This window comes from Mastigoproctus giganteus, chromosome 4 (assembly GCF_048544385.1).
Source record: "Mastigoproctus giganteus isolate SK-2022 chromosome 4, ASM4854438v1, whole genome shotgun sequence".
Lineage (NCBI taxonomy): Eukaryota > Metazoa > Arthropoda > Arachnida > Uropygi > Thelyphonidae > Mastigoproctus > Mastigoproctus giganteus.
In genome coordinates, this window is record NC_143578.1 from 44953479 (window position 1) to 44978030 (window position 24552).

General features: G+C 35.9%; 1 protein-coding gene across 5 annotated transcripts in view; it reads right to left on the reverse strand.

Moving 5' to 3' along the window:
* Positions 1-2665: 2665 nt before the first annotated feature.
* The window catches only part of LOC150086684 (uncharacterized), a 71973-nt gene continuing 50086 nt past the window's right edge, over positions 2666-24552 (reverse strand). For 2 of the 5 annotated variants that reach the window (XM_090371526.1, XM_090371525.1), the window contains exons 4-5: positions 7989-8063; positions 2666-3835 (exon numbers count right to left, since the gene is read on the reverse strand). In XM_090371526.1, coding sequence (XP_090227652.1) covers positions 2895-3743 — 849 coding nt within the window. In that variant the 5' untranslated portion in view covers positions 3744-3835; positions 7989-8063 and the 3' untranslated portion in view covers positions 2666-2894. The remainder of the gene's footprint in view (positions 3836-7988; positions 8064-24552) is intronic. The other 3 variants (XM_090371529.1, XM_090371527.1, XM_090371528.1) reach the window with 2 other exon arrangements.

The following is a 24552-nucleotide window of genomic DNA, read 5'->3' on the forward strand; positions in this document are numbered from 1 at the left end:
AATTGTCCCACCTCGTATAAAAAATAGCTTTATATGTTTTTTACACAGGCATTTCATAACATGTGGACTATACTTGCAGGATCAATTCAGGACCTGAAAGCAATAGAAAAAAGTTCACATAAATGTATTCTTTATGTGATTCTGAAAAATGACTATGGTGTTTTGAATGGTAAACAATAATAATAAAAAAATTAAACAACAGTACACATTCTTTCCTAGATCCATGTCTGCCTATTTATTATTTTTTAACGTTGAAAACCTTCAGTTATTTAAAAAAATTCAAATAGCCATAGCTCTGTAACTACTCAGAATCAGACATGTTCATATGAACATTTTTCATTGTTTTCAGGTCCTGAATCAATCTTGAAAGTACAGCTGAACTTGCCATAAAACACAGTGCGTCCATGCATTCATGCGTGTGCGTACAAGCATATACAAAGTGTGGTAATAAAATTCTCAGACTGGTGCAATAAAAAGAACACAAAGTGAAGAAGCTGAAAAATGGTTTTATTCTTATTCAAAGTAATTGCCACCTGATTAAATGCAATTAATACACCATTCTAAAGGTTTCTGAAAACAGTCAGCGAAGGATCCAAAGAGATGTTCAGTTCGGCAGTTACATGTTCTTTTATATCCTCAACTTCCTGAAATCTTTCTTTTGAGGCAGTTTTCATCTTGGGAAAAAAAACAGAAAAGTCCGCTGGTGCTAAATCGGGAGAGTATCGTGGATCGTTGATCTGTACAATGCCATGTTTCGTCAGAAATGTCACAACAAATGTCAAGAAATTCAGGATCATTCTGAGGATCAACTCTTGCACAACAGTGCCCCCCATCTATGCAGAATAGATGGGAGCACTGTTGTGCAACAAGAACCAGCTGCCCTTTTCTTGAAATTACAGCCTCACCCAGGAAATGCACTTCAACAGTCTTTGAAGCACTTGTATGTAAAATGCAGCATTGACTCTCTCCCCTTTAGGTGCAAATTCCTTGTGGATCACACCATGTTTGTCAAAAAATATGATCAGCATTGTCTTGATCCTGGACTTCTGTAAACAACATTTTTGGGTCTTGGTGATTCTGAAGTCCACTGCACACACTGATGCTTCATCTCTGGGTCATACTGAAACACCCAACACTCATTGGCAGTAGAAATATAGTTGAGGAAATTAAGATTGTCTCAACAAGTCTGGATGAAGTCTTTGCATGATGACACGTTTCACTGCTTCTGCTCATTTGCGAACTATGCAGCACAAATTTTTGTGCAGACCTTCCTTTTCCTTAAATCTTCATGCAGAATTTGATGAATCATTTCCTTCTTCATATCCAATTCATCAGCCATCATTCTGAGGGTCAACTCTTGCCACAATCTCCCGAACTTTTGCCACTCTGTCCTCATTTTGAGAGGTTGATAGATGTCCACTTCTTGGATTATAGCAAACATCCTCATGTCTGTCTTTGAACTGCTCATACCATTCAGAAAAACTGGTATGACAATGTTTCATCATCATAAACAGTTTTAACATTTCATACGTTTCTGTTACAGATTTTCCCAGTGCAAACCAAAATTTGATATTCATTCATTGCTCCATTGCAAAATCGTGATACAGAATATTAATATGAATAACGAAACTGGTTGTTGTTACTTGCAACCTGTTGGCCTACTAGATAATCTCTTTACCACTGTGTTGGAGGAAGTTTGAACTACAATATGTCACTTCTGTTTATTTTCAAACTCATTGAACAGGATCTCATCAAACAAGTGTTATTTATATATATATAAAACTGTTTTTATCCTGCTTCCCCAACACAAAAATTTGTTCAAATATGAGATATTTTAAATTAAAATGATTAACAAAAATCAAAATGAAAAAATATGATTTTTATTTAATTTGCAACTATCTATCCAAGCTGAATCTTAAGAATTATACATACATAAGATAATGCAAATGACCGAATGAGAGTATATAACAATGCATATATATAATTAATAAAAGTTATAGAACAAAATATTTCTTTGAAATCTTTATACAATGTATACATGCACCAAATTGTATCAAAATGACAAGAAAGTCATCTCTCACAACTGTATCAGAAAAATAATTCAAATAACAATGGTTGAGCTCTTAATTTACTAGACTAGAATAAGAACATGTGACTTGAAAAGTATTAATTTTTAAAAAATGGCATTACACAAAACTATTTAAGGTTACTAATTTATAAATGTACTGTGTACTCAAAGGTGTGCAAACAAACTCAGCTTGCCCAAAATCATAAAATGCCTCACTTGGTTATGTAAAAACACTAAATAACATACCATGTTTCAAAACGAGTTTGTGGTTTTCTAAGTAGCAAAATATGTATAATAACTTTCCCAAATAATTATGGACACAATCATATTTATAATTTGTAAAATTAATGTTTTCAAAATTAAATTTATAATCAAATATTTAATTTAGCTTAAAAAACTAATTTAATTACTCATTTATAGTTATGTGCATTTTTTCATATAACAGTGAATTTAAAGCAACATAACCCACATTACTGAATTCGAATTCATTCGGAAGAGAATGATATAAAAATAAATGCGAGTATAATATAATTATGCAACCATTTTTTTGAGAATTAATGTAAATCTATATAAATTTAGATTTTTTTGAGTCATATATCAAGCTATTTTTCCTTTTCTAGTGTTTGGAAAGTTATCTAAAAAACTTATTTCTGATTAAATAGCAACATTAAGCTAATGGCCAAATTAAGTATCAAGCAAGGCACGTTAAGCATTTTCTGGTATTACAAATATGTAAATTCTAAGGTATATATAGGAACGGCAATTATATTATTTCACCTAAACTAAAAGGTATTTCTAATTCGTTAAAAATTATAAGCAACATCAATTATAAGTCCTGTTTGCATAATGGACAAGCTGATGATGATTCTTTCAAACACTGTCGTAGACAACCACCATGGAACATGTGTTTACATGGTGTTATACGAGCACAAGTCATTGGCTGTAAGCAGACTGCACAAACATCATCTTGGTTATCAAGCTCTTCTTTAGTGGCATATCTATATTTATCAAGATCAGCCCTCTCACTTTTAAGTAATTTCCAGTCATTATCCAATCCTTTCATTTGTAGAAATATATTAAAATAAGAAGCTGAAAGTATCAGTACCCAGCTTCCATCAGCACAGAGAAAAACTAACAATACCATTATACTGGCAGCTATAGATTTCAATAAATATAAGAAGACTGGACACCATAATTCCTCCAAGTTTTCAAAAACATCCAGGTGAAACCAACTTAAAAATTCAAGTATCTTTTCCTGACACCTAGATTCCGTGAGTATAAAATAGATAACTGTTACTAGGATATAACACCAACTAGGGCTAAAATGCTGTAAGCCTTGTTCCAATCCAAAAACTAACATCATAAATACACCAGTTATCACAAATGTGGTAGCTTTTGTTAAATCTAAAATTATTTTTGTGGTAGTCATTGCTAAATGACGAATATTAGTATGTTCTGAAACAAGCACAATTGGAGAATAATTCTGTAGATTTACAAGTTTATTTGCATATGTAAGCAAATAAATAGCAACGTTATAAAATAACAGTGAATACAAACATGTTAGTCTCTCTTCTGGACAGAACCAGCGGTCACAAAGCATAAAGAACATAACCTGATTAATAAGAGTAGTTACATTTGAATTCTTTTGAGGCGCATTATTTGATTGTCGATCCATGATGTGTAACACTTTCAATTTAGGACGTTCTCGCTCAATCCTTTTATTAATAAATGACTGCAACAAAATCCTTTATATATTTACCAATATGTCTGAAATATGAAAAATATTAAAACTCTATTAGTACTAAAAATTCAACAAAGTAATCACACAATATTTTAATCTTTCTTTTAAGAAATGTTAATAATATCAACAGAAAAAATGTCTATGCCATTGGGATTAAGTTTGCTTGCCATTAATTATTAGTTCTGGTTTAATTTTGCAGGGCCTAGCACAAATTTTTCTTGGAGAGAGGGAGGAATATGGAAGATGTGTTAGTTTCATTGGTTTGACCAGAAAGTATAAAATGAAAACTGAAATAAAGAGTCCTGGAAGGAAATATAAGGGACAATACACTTGGGTGTGCCATTCTGATTCATTAAGCAATTTTCAGTTTAATCAAAAATCAATTAAGAAAATTACATTAGTCTGAAAAGTAGCATAAGACCAGAATACTCCATTTACATCCTCATCCTCAAAAACTGGTCCAGCTTATATGTTAAAGAAGTGGGCAGTTCAGTTTTGTATTCAAATCTTAAAAAAAAGAAAAGAAAAAAAAAATCCTAATTCATATGCAAGCAAACTTAAAATAAATACTTTGTTAATTTAGTTGAATGGCAGTACTTGTACATGCTTTGACTACTAATAAAAATTTGCTGCTGAAAAGGAAGTCTTACAAGGCACTGTTTCCTCAAATTATGAAGCTAACATTAGGAACTGCTCCATTACAAGTAAAGAGAACTGTCCCTAAGAAGAGTATAATGCTGTTCATTAGTCACATGGTGCCACCCTCCAGATAACCATTTTGTTGATTGCCACCTCATCACTTGTAATAATTTACAAATACATAATAAACATACTACTAAAGGCAAACCTTTTTTGGCCTGCATGCCATGGCAGAAGGATCGACTAAATTTTGGCTTCTAAATCTTGGAACAAATTTGTTTTCAAATAAAAAATACTTTTTAAATGTATAAACTAATTATGGGTAGCCATATGTTAAAATATTTTTTATGAATGTCACAGACGGTGAACCAATGACATGTCACTGTTTCACCATTGTTGACTTATCTTTCAACATGAATTAAAGTACACCAAGTTCAGAAAAGAGTGGTGCATTTCAAATTTCACACAGCACTTGTTTCTGATGGGTATACAAGAGGACAGCATATTCATAAGCAAGTGGTTAGAAGTGGTTTGGGAGAAGAGGAAGACTTAAACCTCTTCCCATTATAGCAAGATACTATCTTGTGGGCACATCCATCAAAAGGGTACTGATTTGTTGATTTGGAATGACCTACTTAGCAGAGTAAATGGAATACTCCAAATGAATTATTGGAGACATTGTACAAAAGTGGATAATACTATCTTTCTTCCATAAGCCTGGCAGACAATCATTAATGATTCTTAGAGCATGCACAACTGAAATGAGCAACAAGAAATTTCAAACTATTCTTGCTGAGGTCACAAAGGAAATATTTCACAAACAAGCAGTTGGACTGTTTTTATGCTCAAAAATACTGCAACAGAAGGGATACCATCAGCTGCTCATAAGTACAAGTAGTGCCCACACAAATATGTAGTCTATGATATGCCATGTCTATGATATGCCAGTACCATAGATGAGTTAAGGTCTAGGAGGCCAGATCTGGTAATTTTAAGTTTTGGATTAGGAAAAATAAGACCACAAAATGTCAGGATATTGCATCTGTAAATTATGTATTCTAGGGTTAGTTTGCGAATTTAAGTTGGTAACTTTCACCAAGTCATTTTAAAATACGTCATCATTCAGCTTAACAGCAGTGGCCAGTGAATGAGGAACTTAACTGAATCACTAATGTCCAAGATATTCAATACCCAACCTGCCTGAGGAAAATGACAAGGAAGTTTATGTAAATGAATGATTCTATCTAGTGAACAAATGAGACTGTTGGTGGGGGATGGGAAACTTGCAGTCTGTATTGGTTTAGGTAAATAATAGGTCAACTAGTAACTCGCTTTGTGCACCAAGTAAGAAAACACAATCAAATGAAAACTACTGAACTAATTTGTTTGAAATAGTTGAATGAATCATGTTTAAGGCAGCATTTCTTAGTATGTTCGGTTCATTCTGCAAGCTAATTGCAACCTATTCTCAACTATGAACTGTTCTTGGAACCTTGCACTCAGAGCAGTCATGCTGTTTGTTGTGCCTTTGAGAACCATTTGCTATTTCTAAGGGCAAATCAATCCAGCCTTTGTGTTTTTTTTTTCAGGGGAGGGGGGCGAGTTGTTGTTATTTGGTTTTTAGGAGCATTAGCAACTAAGGCCATACTGCTCCGGGGATATGCAGTGGTCATTCCCTGACCTTTCCGCATCCTCTGTATTTGGTGATCATGGGTTTGAACCCCAGTCTAATCAACAAGTGTGTGCTATGCACTGCTGCTCCTGCCCACCTGGCTATGGAGGCACCGGGGGGGGGGGAGTACAGGAAGATAAAAACATCTGAAAATACTTTTAATATAATATGAATCATTCACAAAATACACAAGAAAAATCCCAACTTTTGTATTTTATTTCTTTGTGGAAAAATAAAAAACAAAATATTGTAATAAAATTACATATTAAATTATAAAGAAATCATAAAAATACAATGCACAGGGTATAAATTACAATAAAATAAGAGATTAAGAACACACAAAAAATGGTATAAAAATAAAGATTAAATTTTTTTTTTTTTTTTAATTAAGAAACATTAGATATCAGTTGCAAACCTGTTACACTTCTCGGTGATCATCCATACCACTTACTAGACAATTCCCTCAATTGGAACTGAAGTTGCAACTAAGCAAAATCTGCTTTGAATTAATTTCAAAAGATTGGGGATATATGATTTTGTAACCTTTCTGCTTGTTTAACAGATTTTCATGTCTTTATAAAAGGGGCTGATATTTAAATAGTTCTACCTACAGTAATGCTGGATACTCTAAAAGTTTTCTATTTGAAGATGTGCCACAGTAGAAATCAAATTTCTTCAAAACAGGTGGATTTATTGTTATCAGTGACCTCACAAAAACCAGACAGATGTTAGTTTCACATACCCACAACATCCAATTTGATGCATTTATACTTAAAAATAGACATTTTCAAAGTTTCATGAAGTATCAGTTACAATTATAAGTGTTCACATTTTAAAATGGGTTGGATTGTTTTATGTTTGTAAAAATGAAAAATTTGTACATAAATGCTTTTAAATATTAATTTATTATTATTTTTAACTTAATTTTCCAGCATTAGTAAAACATTATTGTCGAAATTCAAACCAGAATTTAAGAAAAAAAAAATTCTAAAATATGGTTAAAAAAAATAAACTTGTGTTAACTTTTTTTTTTTAGTGAAGCAACAATATCCCCTGCATTTTTTGCGTATCAAAAAAATGTAGGGGATATTGAAATGGAAATAATCTGAATTCCATAGAATTTCTTCAATTTTAGTTTTTGTAAGCCAAAACTGGACTTGTTGTTTATTTACTGTTTTCAGAAAAAAAAATTTTTAAAAAAAGTGTCAAAACTGGTAGAAATTTCCAAATTATCAGGTTCTTAACACATAAAAAGTAATATACCATCTCAAGTGTGCATGCATTTTTAACACAACTGAGATAACTCTTCTTTGTATTTATAGAAACAAGATGAAAATAATGACTTTATACTACACAAAAAGAGCTTACTAAATATCTTTTGTGAATTAGAGGGTTTGGTGTCAAACAATGTTAACTACAAAATTGTATTTTTGTTTTGAGACAACTTTAGTTTTATTTTATACAAATAACAATGCATATCATGTCATAGAAATGTATCTCACTAGTACTTCACAAGTTATCTTGGACTATAAGCACATTTCCAGTAAACCAAGAAAATGTCAAATGACTTTCTTGGTTAATTACAAAAACGTTTACCACAAAATGATTTTGCAATTAATGGCGTTTGACACTAAACCCTCAAATTATACATTGCCACATTAACAGAAATACTAAAATAAGTTAACTTTATGGGTTGCATGACTTTTAACCATGATGTATTTATTTTGTAGGAATTTTCAATACACGTTTTAAATTTTCATTAAGATTCATCAAAAGAATTCAATTCTTAACAATATCATTAGGCTACTACAATGAACTTGCTTATAAAGCTTACTTGAAATTTCTTGATCAGCAAAAGTAACACTTACTTCAAAATTCATCAGTAGTTAATTGAGAAATGTGGTTGATCCTATATAAAGTTCTGAAATTAGCAGAATAATCATCTGTAAAGGATATATAGATTTTTAAAATTATTTCAGTTTACTTTGTCTAAAACTTTGTCTTAAAATGTAAAATTTTAAAAAACTGTGAGCGATTCTATATTTCCTAATTATATTAAACTAAAGTAAAAGTTAATGTTTTACAAATTAGATCTCTCGTGTCCCTGTAACAAGCAAGTCCAAGTGTAAAAACTCTTTTGCCATAGCAAAAGCAAAACTTCCCACCACTTTTTGAATGTTAGAAGTCATAAACAATGCTAGGCCCAATTAGCAAGATTTTGAATGTGAGTATCTTAAATAGGGAAGGATGTTCATCATATCCAAAGCTTCTGCTGATGGATCATCTACAAAGGGAGTAGTTTAATTTTTGAAACCTTGGGGTATGAGCCTGCATCCTGTACACAAATAAGCAAATTTCAGATATTGCTTGTGTTTGTTTAACATCATTAACAATAATTAGAGACCGACGTTTTTCACACTTTGCAATAAATGCAAAATTTTTAATAAATATGACATTAATGTGAAAATTAAAAATTCCTTTAAAAAATGTGAACTCCTTAAAATATTCCCTTTTCTATCAGGTACTTAATATGACAAACTATAAAGTAATTATTCTTTATGGTAAACAGTTTCTAACCATTAACATATTGAACACTGATTGGCTCCTTCCCTTCTAAATTCACCTTCCTTAGAGTTCTGGAAGGCATATGGAAGTGGCACAAAAACTCGAAATGGAAGTCTGTATGTAAGTTCACTTAGTGTAATTGACCTGCTGCTCATGTTGTTACCCATTATTGTTGGCGGTTAAAAACATTTTATATAAACAATCTTATTTTCTAAGTTATTCTGATTCCTGAAATTTTTCACATAATCGGTACTTATGTACCACAAGTAAGAAAAGTTTCCTGAATAATGACCATGACCACACTCATAATATATAAATCTTTATTGTAATAATAATAATACAAATCAATACATTGCAATATTGTCCTTTATGGCCACCAGGCCGGGGGTTAACAGTGATAACAGTATGTAAGAGAAATGGATGAATAATTATAATAATAATAAACAGAGAACAATGATAAATCAAACATAAGGATATACATATGTGGAAGCATAAAAGAAGTACAGCTCAAAACTCAAAGTATAATAGTTATATACACCACAATATACAAAGAAGATACAGGGTGAAAACAAATAATTTTATATGATAATATAAAACAGGCAGGGCCATGCAAATGGGGGAGGGTTGCATTGGATATGCTGCACCAGGGCCCCTGATCTAGGAGCCAATGGAGAGAGCCATCAAAGTCTCAACATAAATAAAGGAGGCCCCCTTAACCCCTTTTGCATCTGGGGCCCCCAAGTACCTTTGCATGGCCCTGAAAACAGTTAACGTTCTTTGCACTAAACAGAAGTAGTAAGTTCATCATTACTCCACGTAATACTGAAAAGTTAATAAACCATCATATTAGATGGTACTGTTGGCTTGTGGCATTAAGATGAGCTTCAAGGAGAAGGATCAGGGACAGGGAAATACAACTCAAGGATGCAGCATCTGTATTCCCTGTCACAAGCAAACTTATTAAGGTCAGCATCCAATGACTGGGCACATGAGAGCAGCTGAAAAGGCAGAAACCTATCGGATAGGTGGAGACAGCTAAGATGTGGGCACCGAGTTGGAGTTGTTCTGAGAGAGCGCTGAGGGACTCTCCAAGAGCACAAGTCCCAGAATTATGGTGCCGAAATCTTGCTAACGATCATTTTAACAATCATCATAAGGTGTTTCAAGCTAATCAGCATGGGGAGCCTGTGAATTTGTATCAAACTGGCCATTTCAGTTGTCCTTAACTGTGGAGGAAGTTTATGTTTGTTTATGGCCCATTTTGAGAGATAAAACTCAGCAGAAAAAAAGTGCCCAATTGTGCTAGGGGCAGCAGATGCCATACCTCTGCAGCATATAAAAGTAGAGAGTATACTGTGGTTTTTATATATTTTCTGGTAGTAGTGACTTCATTAATATAATGTAAATGCTGTTTGGCAATCCATCGGAGTCGAGCTGCCTGGGTGGGCAGCTTTTCCATGTGGTTACTGAAGCAGAACTTAGGATCAAAAACAACCCCGAGATCAGCATGCTTATTGACGATGGGGATAGGAGAATTACACGGCATTGGCTGAATATAAGAAGGCATTTTCTTTAAGGAGAATATCAAAAATTCAGACTTTACTGGGTTTATTTTTAGTCTGAACTGTTTGAGGTAGTTTGCAAATTCCAGGAGTGTATTATTAATTGATACTGTTATCACAAGAAGATCGTGTGGAGAAATCAGTGTGAGAAGCTTCATATCATCAGCATAACATAAAGTATCATGCCTGGACTCAACAAGCGGGGAGATAAGTGCTGTAAACAAGAACCCAGATAAGGCACCACCCTGTGGCATGCCTGAGGAGATACATAGCTCATATATTTGCCTACAGACAGTAAGCCAAATTATTTTATTTTGAAGGAGTGATGTGAGGAACTGTAGTGTCTTCCTTGATCTGATAATGGTCTGAAAGTAGCTTCAGCATTGCAGGAACGTTTATAGAGTCAAAAGCTGCTTTGAGGTCTACACAGGTGACTGCAAGCTCTGCTTGAGACTCAAATGCAGTGAGGATAGAGCTGGTGGTGGCTAAGAGGTTAGTCACAGTGGATCTATGAGGAAAGGAGTAATGGATTTGAGGAGGCTGATGAGTAACTTAGACTATGTGGTACCACTGTGTATTATGTCTGTACAAGTGTGTGTTCACAGGCTGATTTGAATACTGTGTGGGTTGAAAAACAGAATAACTCATGTGGGGGACCCTTCTCCTTCTGCCTGAGATTGGTTAATAACACACTTGACTGAAAAGGATTTTCGATCCAGTCATTAATGGAAATTAAATCCAGTCACCCTTCAAATGAGTGACAAGTGGTGAAACAACTGTACCATTACAGAAGATCTGACTTGTAGAATGGGCCAGTGTTTAGCAAATTGTAAGCATGAGCTATAATAGACTTATTTCTGTGATTGTTTATTTCTGCTTAAATTATACAGTGATAACCATTCTCTACATGAATTCCAAAGCCATTGGTGCAAACTTCACTGCTTTAAATGAATTTTTCTAAGCAAAAACATTCTTGTGTATTGGTACACTGCATTAACTCCAGAGTAATGGCTCCTCAAATGCAGTCCACTTCAATCGTATCTGCAACAAACACATTATCATTTTAAAATATTATTGTTATAAAATATTTATATTTTGTTGTTAGGATATAGACTTTACACAAATTTTACATTATCCCAATTGTCATGCATTTTTGGAGAACACTATTTTTTGGAAAGCATCCATTCATTATATCCATGGGAAAATTGCTCCCAATTTATGGAACTTTTCACTTTACAAACTATTTTTCAGGAATGCATGGTGTTCATTGCATTCCTGAACCATTGTACAGTACCAGTGTTTTACAAACTTTTTTGACATTCATACACTAAGAATGTGCCAAAATAATTTGAAAACCCACTCAGAATTATGTATTTATTCAGCACCCTACCCTTTTTGTTTGTTATTTTTAAGCTGATGACAATTGCAATGGAATGCAACTTAGTATTAGTAGTGACAAATGATGATAGAAAGCAAGCTTATATAACATCACAAAAAAAAAAAAAAAAAAACACCCACATCACCTGTCCATCCCTTCCAATAGCTTGTCTAGTTCTTCCTTAAATTTATTCAGGTTACACACTTCCACAACAACAGATGGAAGTTTGTTCTAACAATAAACCACCACCTGCTGGTTGAAGACAAACTTCTGCACATCTATCCAGCAAACATCCTTCCTCAATTTGAATTTATGTTTCTCATGTGTATAGTCAGAGCAATACTATTGGCAATGAGCTTGTTTAATCCATTCAAAGTCTTAAATACCTCAATCAGATCACAGGTGCCTAGTCTCCAGAAGCAATTTGAAGAACTGATGCTTTTCTTGACACCTTTTGTTTTCCTCACCAATCTCTTTGCCCTTCTCTGTACCCATTCTAGCAGATCTACATCCATCCTAAAATGAGGATTCTGGAATTTCAGTACTCAAGATATGGCCTAACTATTTCCTTGTACAATGGGAATCACCTTCCTTTCCCTCCTAGCAAAATTCCTGTATATTATTGACAAAATCCTATAAACTGTCCTGGCAGCCTGTGTGCAGTACACACAGAACTTCATATCTGACTGCACAATTATCCTCAGGTCTTTTTCAGTTTCCACTAACTTGAGTGTAGTACCACACAGTTGGTATGTTAATCTGGGATTACTGCTACCTACACCAGTACCTTGTATTTGTTAATATTAGGCTGAGTTTACACCAGAGCAACAAAACAGGAATATTATCTTTTCTGACAAAACGGTGACACAGTGCAGCATCATTAAGAGATATTTTGGAGACATCAATGTCGGCACCAACAGCTGAAAGGGAAAAGTTTTTGTTTTCTCAAACAAAACTGTTGACTCAATGTAGTCAACAGTTTTGTCAGTTAGCTCAATGTAGTGTCATCCCTGACAGTATGGACAAGGATGGTGTATGTGGTTTATTAATTAATTGGAAGGGGAGTTTATGTGATTGTATATTGAGACAATGCTATTATATCATGTGAATATATTTAAGTAATTTATTATTGAAATGCTACAGTTATGAAGGACTGACACACCTCAATGCCAAACACTTAAACACTTTATGGATATGTTTTGGGAACTCACTGTGTCTCATCTTTGGGGTTAGAAAACTGGTTTGAGAAGTAATTCTACAATTTATAAATTTGATTATGTTACATTAATTGATTACAATTTCTTTCAGTTAAATTTTATTGGTTTTTAGAGGATAATTTTAATTCTAAAATCATAATACAGTGGATTCCGGTTATTTGGGCCACCGGTTAATCGGGCAAATCTTAAAAAACAGAAACCAATCGAGAAAATAACCAGGGTTTACTTCGCTTAATTGGGACAGCATGCTGTTTAATCGGGGCAGGAGACTGCAGCACTGGAGATTACCCTACGGTACCACCTGGTTCAGTCGAAATTCTGGAGGTCACAACCATAAAACAATAAAAACAATTAGCAGTCACCTGTTTATTGGGCTTTTCTGTTAGTGAAATCTATCATAAACGGACAGTAAACTCGATGTTACTGAATTTGCGATAATACCAACAGCTGGAATTCTGTGGGTTATTATGGTGAAATTTGTTTACACTTCCATGAAATCTTCACTCATATAAAAAAATTAATTTTCAGATCTTCTCTTCATTCCTATTTTTAAAGCTTTGTAACTCGTTACTCCATTCTCACTTGCGCGTATCATGTTACTTGCAATTTGTGTGTGCCGTGTTCTTTGTTATTGATTGCTTTTCTTTTTACTGTTTTAAATTTTAACCCCACCCATAAATGTCAGTGAACAGAAATGTCAACTAGTTCATATTACATATTACAGTACGTATTAATTATTCTGATTATCATGTATATTCTTCTGATTTTCACGTATCATTTAATTTTTTAATTGGTAAGGTTATAAAGGGTAAATTTGTGCTTAATATATCTTTACTTTTATAGCCTGTGGATAATATTCCTCCTACTTTCTCTAATTAGAATCGCTCTTTAATAGAATTAAAATTCAATTCACAAAAACGTGATCACAATGACCGGCGCTTACTACACATCATATAGTGAACGGTACTTTACTATGGTGAGTTTGTCGTAACATGATTTGATTGTACAGTGAACTAATTGTAAAGTGGGGGGTACCTTGTATTTTTAACTATTTACGTGAAACTTCGGATAATTGGGGCAGCCGCTTAATTGGGCCAAAATGCACTAGTCCCGAAGTTTCCCAAATAACCGGAATGGACTGTATATATACACTGGTGGTCAAAGAAAGTGCATCACCTAGGAATTTCACATTTCTAACCCTTTTTCACGATGGTAAATTACATTAATGACTAGCATCACAAATAGAAACATAAACAAAAGATATTTATTAATAGTTAAGACAAAACTAAGTAATGTTTGACATGTGCTCTCAAAATATTCCAAAATGAGCATTTGCAACATTTATACAACAGTTTTGGTAAACACGACAATTATGATTGAAATGTTATCATTTTAAATGGAATTCAGTTTATCATTTTAAATGGAAAACAAAATGAAAAGTTCACCAGGTCCAAACTAATATTTAGTTGAACCACCTCTGGCCCTGATGACAGCAGCACACCGTCGAGGCATTGACAAGATCAATTTCTGAAGATAATCAACTGATAGTTCGTGGTTCCAAACATGAATTATGGCTTCCTAGAGTTCACGAAAGGTCTTTGGTTTCTTTCTAGCAACTGCAGATTCCACACGATGCCAACATTTCTCTATAGGCTTCAGGTCTGGGCTGTTTCCTGGCCAGTTAAGGGTTGTAATGGACTGTTCTTCCAACCATTTTTTCACCCGTAACAAATGTAAATACATTACTGGCAAACCTCTAATGCAGAAATGAAGCTAAAGTAACTACAGAAGGGGTCCATTTGACATGCTCCTTACACCAAATTAATTGGGCCTTTTTCATTTTTTGTGTGAGGAGGAGCCTCTTCTTAGGACAACAGGCTACAAGTCCATTTTTGAAGAGGCGTCTTCTGACTGTTACTGCACTTGCTACCACTCCTGTATGTTCTTCCCATTCTCTTTTCGGCTCAGACGAAGAAGCTTTATGGTTTTTAAGGCATAAGTGCTTCAAAACGTGGTCCTGTTTTGGTGTAGACTCGTTTGCGTCCGGTTTCTTTTTTCCTATCAGCAGAACCAGTATTCTTGAGTTTGGAAAGAAATCTACTCACTGTTGACTGATTAAAAGACACTCTATAAGCAATATGATGGGAAGAACATCCTTCCTCACATAAAGCAACAATAGCACTCTTTCTTTGTGGCGTCAACTGCATGTAACTCACCATCCTGACGCAAATAAGGAATGACTGCAACTTTTGCAGCACGTGCTTATATAGCTGAAAGTAACAAGTGATGCAATATTACATCATCACCTACAGGTGTCAATCTTATCTGATGCAATCTGTAAGAAATATTGCCATATACATATGTTATTCGGACGACAATTACAATTTTAAGGGGTGATGCACTTTCTTTGAACATCAGTGTATATATATATTTTTTAAATTAAAAACTTCAACCAAATATATAGTAAGATAGAAAAATAGAAAGAAAATTAGAGTAGCAAACATTAGTGGCAAAGCCACTGTTAAACTAGAATATATAAAAATAAACACCAGGATATAGATAGCAGTATGAGCAGAGCATTAGCAAATTATCTCACTACTGATATGTAAAATAAATTAAAAACTTCAACCAAATATAGAGTAAGATAGAAAAACAGAAAAATCTTTCACTGCATAAGAGCCACCATTATTCCAATCCATTGCATTTGTGGTTCAATGGAAGTATCGGTTTGACAGTGCAGGAATTTGTTTAATGTTTGAAATGCAGTGATTCCCTGACCATTAATGACCCTGTGGTCCCCTGTTGAGATGAGGCATAATGGTCATTCTATTTTATTTTTCATTTTCAGTTGGTCACATATTGTAGTTTGTTTTCACTTCCGTATCAGTGATATTTCACATAATTCGGACTTGGTGCTTTTGTCTCTTCGCTATTAAATTTCATTGAATTGGCATATTCAAAAATTCTATTAATTGGTACTGTATATTTCAACCTTTTCTAAACTATTTTGGAGCATTCCTTCTGCAATAGTCTATCTTCAGTTCCCTCTCCTTTTTTTTTTAATTTTATTATCTGCATCATTTATTTATTTATATTTTATATATTGTTGTTGTTTTCATCCGTTCAGTCACAGTCGACTTTTGGAGACTTTATGGGCAAGCTGTCTCCATGTTGTCTAGTCATGAACAGCTTTCAAGTCCTTCATGCTCATGCCAGTGCCACTCTTGATGGAAAACTTTATGAACGAGAATATATATATATATATATATATATATATATATATATAATACTCAAAATTCTGTATTATATAAGTTGCTATATTTTAACTAATTAATTGAAAATCACTAGTTTTACTCTCACAATTCATGGGATTTCTGTTGTTGTTTTTGGTTTTTAGGAGCATTGGCAACTAAGGCCATATTGCTCCGGGGATATGCGGTGGTCATTCCCTGACCTTTCCGTATCCTCCGTATTTGGTGGTCACGGGCATGGGATTTCTGTCTCCTTAGCACAAACTAGTGTCTCCCTTTAATCAACTATTGAAGTTGCCAAATTGGAGACAAAAAAAAAACATTGTGACCGTTTTGTTTCTCTGGTGTAAACCCGGCCTTAAACTTCAATTGCCATTCCTCAGCTCGTCTGCCTAATTTTTCTAGATCTTGTTCCAGTAGTATACCTTGATTACTGTCATCAATCAACTTCCCAACCTTTGTATCATCTGCAAATTTAGACATTAATCCTTATATACATTCAATGATATTAATAAATATAGAAACAACCATGGTTTGAGCAATGAACCATGGGGGAATCCAGTAATAATATTAGTACACGAAAAGCAGTGTCCATTAATAACCACTCTGTCTTCTCCCACTTGACCATCCCTTTATCCATAGCACTAACTTGCTGTTAATACCACACTGCTCCAATCTGTACAGCAGTCTTTTATGTAAAACAGTGTCAAAAGCTTTCTGAAAGCCGAGTATATGATATCAAAATTATTTTTTTGCATCCAGTTTCGTTGTTACTGTATCAGAGTATCCAATCAAATTGGTAAGAGAAAATTGTTCCTTAACAAATTGATGTGTGACTGCAGTATAACTGCATTCTTCACTGGATGGTCCTACATTACTTCTTTAATCAGTGACTCCAAAATGTTTTCCCTAGAACAAAAGTTAAACCAATACTTCTGTAATTACTCATGTCAGCCTTTGATTCCCCTTTGTGAAGTGGTGACACATTCACATATCTCCAGTCCACAGGGACTTCCCTGAATCCAAAGATGCTCTCATAATTATGAGTTTGCTTATCTCCTTTTCTGCCTCCCTTGATATAATTGGATAGATTCTACCCAGTCCAGGTGCCTTTTTTATGTTAAGCTTCAACAATTTCTCTTCCACTTTCCTCTCAGTTATCACAAAATCATTTAGATTCCAATTAGATTTTGATGAACTTCTGTAGAAGTTAGCATTAGCATTAGTAGAGGCATATGATGCAAGAAAGCAAGCTTATGAAGCATCAGCCAAAAAAAAACTTCCACTTCACCTCTCTCTTCGTTCAAAATACCTGTATAGCTGAGCCTTAAATTTATTTAGGCTACCAACTTCCACAACAAGGAATGGAAGTCTGTTCCACCAATCAACCACTGGCTGGCTAAAGGGAAATTTCTGCACATCTATCCTACATCTGTCTTTCCTCAATTTGAATTTATGCCCGCTCAGGCGATTATTCTGAGCAAGAGGCAGATTCCCATCAGCATTGAGCATGCTTAAACCATTCAAGGCTTTATACACCTCTATCAGATCACCTCGCCGATGCCTAGTCTCCAGACACTGTAATTTGCAAAACTTAAGCCTTTCTTCGTAAGAGCAACCCTTTGTTCCATTCACTAATCTTGTTGCCCTTCTTTGTACTCGTTCCAGCAGCTCTACATCCTTCTTGAAATGAGGCCTCCAGACCTGTATACAGTACTCAAGCTGTGGCCTGACCATTGCCTTATACAAGAGAATAATCACCTCCTTATCCCTGCTAGAAAAATTCCTGTATATCATTGACAAGACACCATGAGATACTCTTGCAGCCCGTCTGCACTGCTCAGAGAACTTCATATCTGCCTGCACAATTACCCCCAGGTCCTTTTCGTTTTCTACCACTGTCAGTGTAGTACCACAGAGTTGGTACGTTGCTCTGGGGTTGCTGTTTCCCATATGTAGTACTTTACATTTGTTAATGTTAAACTTTATTTGCCACCTCTCAGCCCATCTGCTCAACCTTTCCAGATCCTGTTGCAGCAGCATAGTGTCAGTAGCGTCCTTAACAACCCTGCCAACCTTTGTATCGTCTGCAAATTTGGACATTAAGCTTGATATACCATCATCAATATTATTTATAAATACAGAAAACAATAATGGACCCAACACTGAACCCTGAGGGACTCCACTAATAACATTAGTCCACGATGAGCAGTGTCCATTGATTAACACTCTCTGTCTTCTCCCCCTCAACCACCCCTTTATCCATAGCAGCAATTTGCCTCCAATGTCACACTGCTTCAATTTGTGCAGCAGTCTTGCATGTGCAACAGTATCAAAAGCCTTTCTAAGATCCAAGTATATAATATCAAAGTTATTCCCTGCATCCAGTTCTTTTGTGACTGCATCATAGTATCCAATCAAATTGGTCAGGCAAGACTTCCCCTTAACAAAACCATGCTGTGTCCGAGCTATAACTGAAGTCTTGTCTAGATGATCCTGCAGTGCTTCTTTAACCAGTGCCTCCATTAATTTTCCTGGAACAGAAGTTAAACTCACAGGTCTATAATTACTTGTGTCAGCCTTTGATCCTCCTTTGTGAATTGGGGTCACATTTACACATCTCCAGTCTATGGATACCTCCCCTTAGTCCAAGGAAGCTCTCATAATTATGGCTAAGGGTTTGTTTACTTCCTTTGCTGCCTCCTTTAATATAACTGGATAGATCACATCCACCCCAGGTGCCTTTCTTGTGTTTATCTTCAACAATTTCTCCTCCACTTTACTCTCAGTTATTACAAGATTATCTAGCTTACTGCCAGAGTTGAATACATCTCTGGCATTCCCCTCGCTTAATAACTCATGTGTGAATGTCAATGCAAAATATTCATTTAGTTTGTTAGCTACCTGAGCAAGTCATCAACAGGTGACCCATCGATATCTAGTGGACCAATCTGATTCATCCCCTTCCTTCTAGAGTTTACATAAGTAAAGAACTCTTTGCTGTTTTTCTTTGCATCCCTTGCCAAAGATTTCTCGTAATCTGCCTTCGCCCGCCTAACCTCCTTTGTGACTTGGTTACAGACCAGCTTATATCAATCATAGGTTTCCGTGTCTCCTGTTAATTTATATGTATCCCATGCATTTTTCTTCTCTGCCACATGTCTCATTAGTTCATCTGACATCCATTTAGGCCTAAACCTTGAACAATATTTCTTAGTTGGTATGTAAAGCCTAGTAGCTTCCAAGATAAGTTCTTTGAATGCTTCCCATTTTGAATTTGCTGTTGGTAACATCATCAGTTGGTCCCACTGTATAGAATTTAAATACTGTCTCAGACCATCGTAGTCGCCTTTACGAAAGCAATAACCCTTCCCTTTACCCCTGATGGTAGTTACCTTTTTGAGTAAATCCCACTTCAGCACACTGTGATCACTGCCACCTAGTGGTTTCTCTATCTGCAGATTCTTAATGCATGAAGAATCACTACTGATAATCAAATCAAGAGTATTACTCCCTCTAGTTGCCTCCCGAACATGCTTATGAGAAAACAATCATCCAATAAATCCACAAAAGCCTTGCTAGTGTGTGAGTGACCAACCCACAAATACCAGTCAATATCTGGGAAATTAAAATTTCCCATTATAAGACTCTCTGATTTACTGGCCCACTCTCTTTCCCTGTACAGTTTCTTATTATACTCATCAGAGTCATTAGGCCTATAGCACACTCCTACTCTCAATTTTGATTTCCCTATGCTTATGTCACACAAAACTGACTCGACGCTGCACTGTCCAACAATGTCGACTGGCTTCACTTCCTTGGATTTTATGAGTTTCTTAACTAATAGCATAACCCCTCCTCCCTTCTTATCCTTTCTGTAGACGTTATACTCCCCAAATTCCAGTTCCGCATTCCTTATATCTGTGTGACACCACATCTCTGATATCCCAACAATATCTGCCTTTGATGTTTTGAGCAATACCTCAAATTCATAAAATTTATTTACCAAACTCCTAGCATTGGTGTACACGCAAGTATACATGCACCTGTTCTTTTTCTTAGCTACCCTAACACAACCCATGTGTTTACTTGTACCGCAATGACTCCCAGCAGTCTCTGATATATCCTGCATCTTGTTTTCCAGGCTTCTGCTCATTCCAATAGAAGCTGTGCAAGAATCACTTTCACCTCTGCCAGTGGCTACTGTTAATCTATTAGTCCTTGTACCCCCCCCCCAAGCTAGCAGTTTTCCAATCCACCTAACACTGCCTCGATAGCATCAGCAAATATTCTTGCACCCTTTCTATTTAAGTGTATCCCATCCCTGTAGAAGCAGTCCCTTCTGTTAACAAGTACAGACCAGGCTGAAAAAAATTTTACCCCTTGAGGTTTGCACAATCTTTCCAGGGCCGAATTGATCGACAAGGCTCTCATCATATACTCCTTCCTATCGTGTCTGGGCAGAATTCATCAAAAGAACTACTCGTGCATGAACATAGATGAAAAATACCTATTTAATTTGTTGGAAACCCTGAAGAGGATCATCAACAGTTAAACCATTGATATCAAGTGGATCAATATGATTCATTCCCTTCTTTCTAGTGTTTACATAAGTAAAGAAGTCTTTGCTGTTTTTCTTTGCATCCTTTACCAAAAGCTTCTCCTAATCTGCCTTAGCTTGCCTAGCCTCCTTTATGAATTGATTGAAGACTAGTTTATATCTACCATATACAGCTTCTGTGTTGCCTGATAATTTATATGAATCCCATGTATTTTTTTTCCATGCCCAATAGTTACTCTAAGATCCATTTAGATCTAAGGCTCGAACAGTATTTCTTGGCTGGTATAAAAGCCTAGTAGCTTCTATGATTATTTCGTTGAATTCTTACTATTTAGAATTTGCTGTTGGTAACATCATCAATTGGTCCCATTGTATATAATTTGAAAACTGTCACACCACTGTAGTCACCTTTACAAAAGCCCTTTCCTTTTCCTTTGAAATAGGTTAGGTTCATAGTTATGTCTTTAAGCAAATTCCACATCAGTACACTGATCACTGCCACCCAGTGGATCTTTTATATGCAGATTCTTAATGAATGAAGAATTGCCGCTGATAATCAGATAAAGTATTGTTTTCTTTTGTTGTCTCTCTAACATGCTACTGTAGCAAAAAATTGTCCCATATATCCGCACAATCTTGCTAGTGTGTAAGTGACCAACCCACAATTTCCAGTGTATACCTGAAAAGTTAAAATCCCCCATTATAAGACATTCTGATTTACTGATTTCTTTGTATAGCTATTTCTTTGTATAGCTATTTGTTATACCCATCACAGTCATTTGGCCTATAACACACACCTACTTTCATTTTTGTTTTCCCAGTGCTTATATTACACCACATTGACTCAACATTGCACTAGTCACCCATGTCAACTGGATGCACTGCCTTAGATTTTATATGCTTCTTAACTAAGAGTTAAATCCCCCCCCAACTCCTGTACTGTTTACCTTTTCTGTGTGCTTGGTTTATGTAAGTGTGTGTGTGACAGAATATCATGCTAGCCTGAGTGGTTTCACATAGACCAGCAAGTGCAAATATGAGTTAGAGCATGCATTTGAGTATGAATATGAGTATGATTCTGGTCTGTGTGTGTATACTAAAAGTAGGGGAATATCTGCTTATAAATGAGAGTGCACATGAAAGATAAATTGTTGGTGGGTGGATGGTCGCCCCTGTGCATGCATGAATGACTGGTTTAAGTGTGGATGGGAGTATGATTGTGTAGAGTGAAAGTTCACTGTCACAGCTTACTTTCTCTTCTGGCACCTGTGACTTGATTGGCCATAGACTCAAAGACACTTATATCCTTCCAGAGAGCACGTAAGAGTACTACTCATCCTGTGAGCAGCAGTAATTGCTCTGACAGTACACTAATAAGACTAAACCGGATTGACCAGGGTATACCCAGGACCACCCCTGCCATGTGTAGGGACCTGGGACCCCACACCAAATAAGTAACCATGTAGGGCAGGGAGATTTACAGGCAGCCAGGAAAGCAGATTAGCTCATAAATAGTAGTAAGCTAGTAGCAAGGGAATGCAATGTAGAATGAAAGAAGAATGAATGAAAGAGGATAAAAGATAGAGTGAATGGGCTAGGCACTAAGTGAAAGAGTGAAATAGGAATTATGGTAAAAGGGTATAAATGGTAGTTATGGTGAAAGAGAGTGACCCAGTATGACAGCAAGAAAGAGAGAGAGAATGAGTGTTATGGTAAATGGGAATGAGTGAAGGAATGAATGTAATTGGCTGAATGAATACAAACTTAACTCATATTAGTGTATATATACTTACACTCATTTAGTTAATAACATAAACACACCCACTGCATTCTCCCCTGGCCTGCAAAAAGTTGCAGCTGGGCCCACACCTCAACTGAAGAATAATAATAAGCTGAGGTGCCCAGAGAGTCCAGCACAGAAAGAAAGAGCTGAACAAATGAAATGAAAGCCAGATGAATGAAAGAGAGTGTAAATTTGCGAGATAAAGAACACAAACTATAAAACGTTATAGTTAAGTGTACACTAACCCTAGTTTTTAATTTCCAATAATGTTACTTATTATGTATATAAAGATGAAATGCACAAGGCATAATTATATATAGGTTTTAAGTTATTTTTTGTTATTTGGTTTTTTTTTTTAGGAGCATTAGCAACTAAGACCATATTGCTCCGGAGATGTGCGGTGGTCATTCCCTGACCTTTCCGCATCCTCCGTATTTGGTGGTGACGGGCTCGAACCCCGGTCTAATCAAGAAGCGTGTGCTACACGCTGGTGCTCCTTCCCACCTGGCTACGGAGGCGGCGGGTTTTAAGTAATTAACTATATAATATCGGTGTAGATACACCATAGTTTACCCATAAATTTAAACAACATAATATTATGTATTAGTATATAAATTTACACTACACACCATTGCAACCCCCCAGTGTGTGAGAAAGAGGATGAATGAGTGAAAAAAAAAAAATATATATATATAGATATAAATTAACAGAAAATGTAAGAAAAAAGTACAAAAATTAGAAGGGAAGTAGAGTGTGAATGAGGATTATGAGTGCAGCAAAAATACCCCCGGGGGCTCACATCTGATGAGTATGGGCTTCGCACACCCAGGGTCCTGAGCTGGACATCATCATTCTTCCCTTTCTTGGTGATTCCTTTCTACTTCTCTCTCTCTCTCTCTCTCTCTCTCTCTCTCTCTCTCTCTCTCTCTCTCTCTCTCTCTCTCAGGGTAATAGGAAAATTTTTTTTTTTTTTTTTTTGGCAGGTGCAGCATAAGCCTCAGGCTTCCTTGCACCATATGGCTAATAATAATAATAATAATTAAGAAATGCAAATGTGTGTCTCTTCCCCCCCCCTGGATAGGATGATCGGTGGATAGCTTAGGATTCCTGCCCATCCAAGCAGACACCATGTCATGGCTGCTTAGCAGGCATGGTGTGGGATAGAGCACCAATGCAGGTGCTCCAACATAGGGATCCTTTCCTTATATTCTTTCATTCCTACCACCTGGGTTGATTGCTCTTTCACTCCCCATCCCCTTTCCCCAGCTGGGTTGCTCCCTCACCCCTTCACCTGGTGGGTTTCTCCTTTGCTAACTATCATATCCCACCCCAGAGCAGGATGATCATCTTGTCCTGGGGGAATCCCTTCTGTCCCCCTTTCACTCAGGCAGGTGCCTTCACTTAGGTGCTGTCCCCTTCTACCACTTCCCATCTCCCCACTGCCATCTTCAAAACTTTCACTTTTTTTTTTTTTACTGGGCTCTCCCTGTCTGTAGCCATGGCTGCTACAGGGCTTGCTCTGCCAGTGCTTTACACCCCCTACTGACTGGTTGGTCTCCTTGTGGTGCTGGATGGTAACCTAGAGGTTTTTGTGTGAAAACACAGGCTTTTAGGCTAAGAGGCCAGATGAACAACATGATCCCCACACTAACACTCACTAATCTACATAAATCTGGCCTTTACAGAGTTTTGTATTCATCACATTGCTTGATGCGGAGTTGGGGAAAACCCCCCCGGAGCCGCATAACAATTAACACTATACACTATAGTGCCACTACTGTTTGTGTGGGTGGATGAATGCTTCACTTCTCATATTCAAATTCTGCACTCCTTATGTCTGAGTGATACCACACAGTAATAGCCATATAGGAAGCCACAGGCTTTTGCTGCACTAGATGAAAAAAAAGAGTAGATAAGAAAATATAAATTATCTGTTCCTCTCCTCACATAGGTAACTATCCAGTTGACCTTTGAATTTATTCAAACTGTCAGCATCAACTACTTGTGAAAACAACTTGTTCCAGCAATCAAAGATTCACTGGCTAAAAGAAAACTTCCTACTATTTTGTCTAAACCTCTTCCCCAGTAATTTGAATTTATGCCCCTGATTTCTGG